Source organism: Chrysochloris asiatica, unplaced genomic scaffold (assembly GCF_000296735.1).
Source record: "Chrysochloris asiatica unplaced genomic scaffold, ChrAsi1.0 scaffold00202, whole genome shotgun sequence".
In the NCBI taxonomy this organism is placed as follows: Eukaryota; Metazoa; Chordata; class Mammalia; order Afrosoricida; family Chrysochloridae; genus Chrysochloris; species Chrysochloris asiatica.
Window position 1 is genome coordinate 2,354,662 of NW_006408720.1, and position 1,156 is coordinate 2,355,817.

General features: G+C 34.6%; 1 protein-coding gene across 1 annotated transcript in view; it reads right to left on the reverse strand.

The window, feature by feature from the left end:
- The window catches only part of TMA16 (translation machinery associated 16 homolog (S. cerevisiae)), a 39,899-nt gene that overhangs the window by 14,938 nt on the left and 23,805 nt on the right, over positions 1-1,156 (reverse strand). The window contains exon 3 of the mRNA XM_006872521.1: positions 67-104. Coding sequence (XP_006872583.1) covers positions 67-104 — 38 coding nt within the window. The remainder of the gene's footprint in view (positions 1-66; positions 105-1,156) is intronic.

Here is a 1,156-nt window from a genome sequence, read left to right on the forward strand (position 1 = left end):
AAGAAAACAACAAAAGAAGGGATGGGGCAGAAATTCACTATACTCTAAATAAGTAAATCTACTTACCAGTAATGCTGAGACGCACAGCTTTTTCATTCTTCAATCTTGGGGAAAAAAAGTGTACATATGTCAGAAAATTTCTAATGCAATTTTAAAAAACCATAACACAAAGGAAAAAAATGCTCAAAAATCTTTAATATAAAGATCACTGTTACATTTATGAAATTAATACAATGAATGCCATGGAAACAAGTGTTATTATAAACTCCTTATACTTTTTTAATGGCTATAAGAAGTCTATAGAACTTTTTTAATTACAAATATAACTTTGAATGAATTAAGAATGAATATCAGGGGTGTTTTGTAATGATGGACAAGTGTATAATATTTGTGTACAAAAGTGTATGAAAAAGAATACCTTTTACAATAAGTGAATGCTAATAAAATGAATGAACTGTTATCTCTTAGACTTCCAAGTCCTGGTGTGGCACTATTAGATAAAAACTAGGCTGTTAACCACAAGACAGGCAGTTTAAATCCACTAGCTGATACTTGGAAACTCTATATAGGATTTCTAGGAATCAGAACCAATTTGACTGCACTTAACAACAACTTAAGACTTAAAAAGAACAAAATTACATATAAAAGAATTTTAACAAAGTATTTTTTTTTCTCAAAAATTCTAGAAAGATATACTATTATTGGCATTCTAAAAACTAATCTATAGGGTAAGCACTGGACTGCTAACTGCAAGTCCGGCAGTTCAAACTCAGTAGCTGTTCTTCAGAAACCTATGTAAGGCCACTATGAGTCACAACTGACTCCATGGCACTTAACAAGAAAAACTAATCATTCAAAACAAGGCTTTGGATACCTACTCTATGTCTAAATTAATGCTAGCCCCTAGAGATACAGCAGTGAACAAAAGGGCAGCTGTCTTTGCTCTAAGAGAGTACACTATGATGTTGGAGGACTACTGGTGTGGCACTGGTGCATCAGCACTGGCCTGCTAACCACAGAGTTGACAGTTCAATCCCACCAGCAGCTCCTGGGAAACTTTATTCAAGGTAGCTATGTGTCTGTGTTGGAAGAAGTACAGCCAGAGTGCTCCTTGGAAGTCAAGATGGACAGACTTCATCTCTCATACTTCGGACAT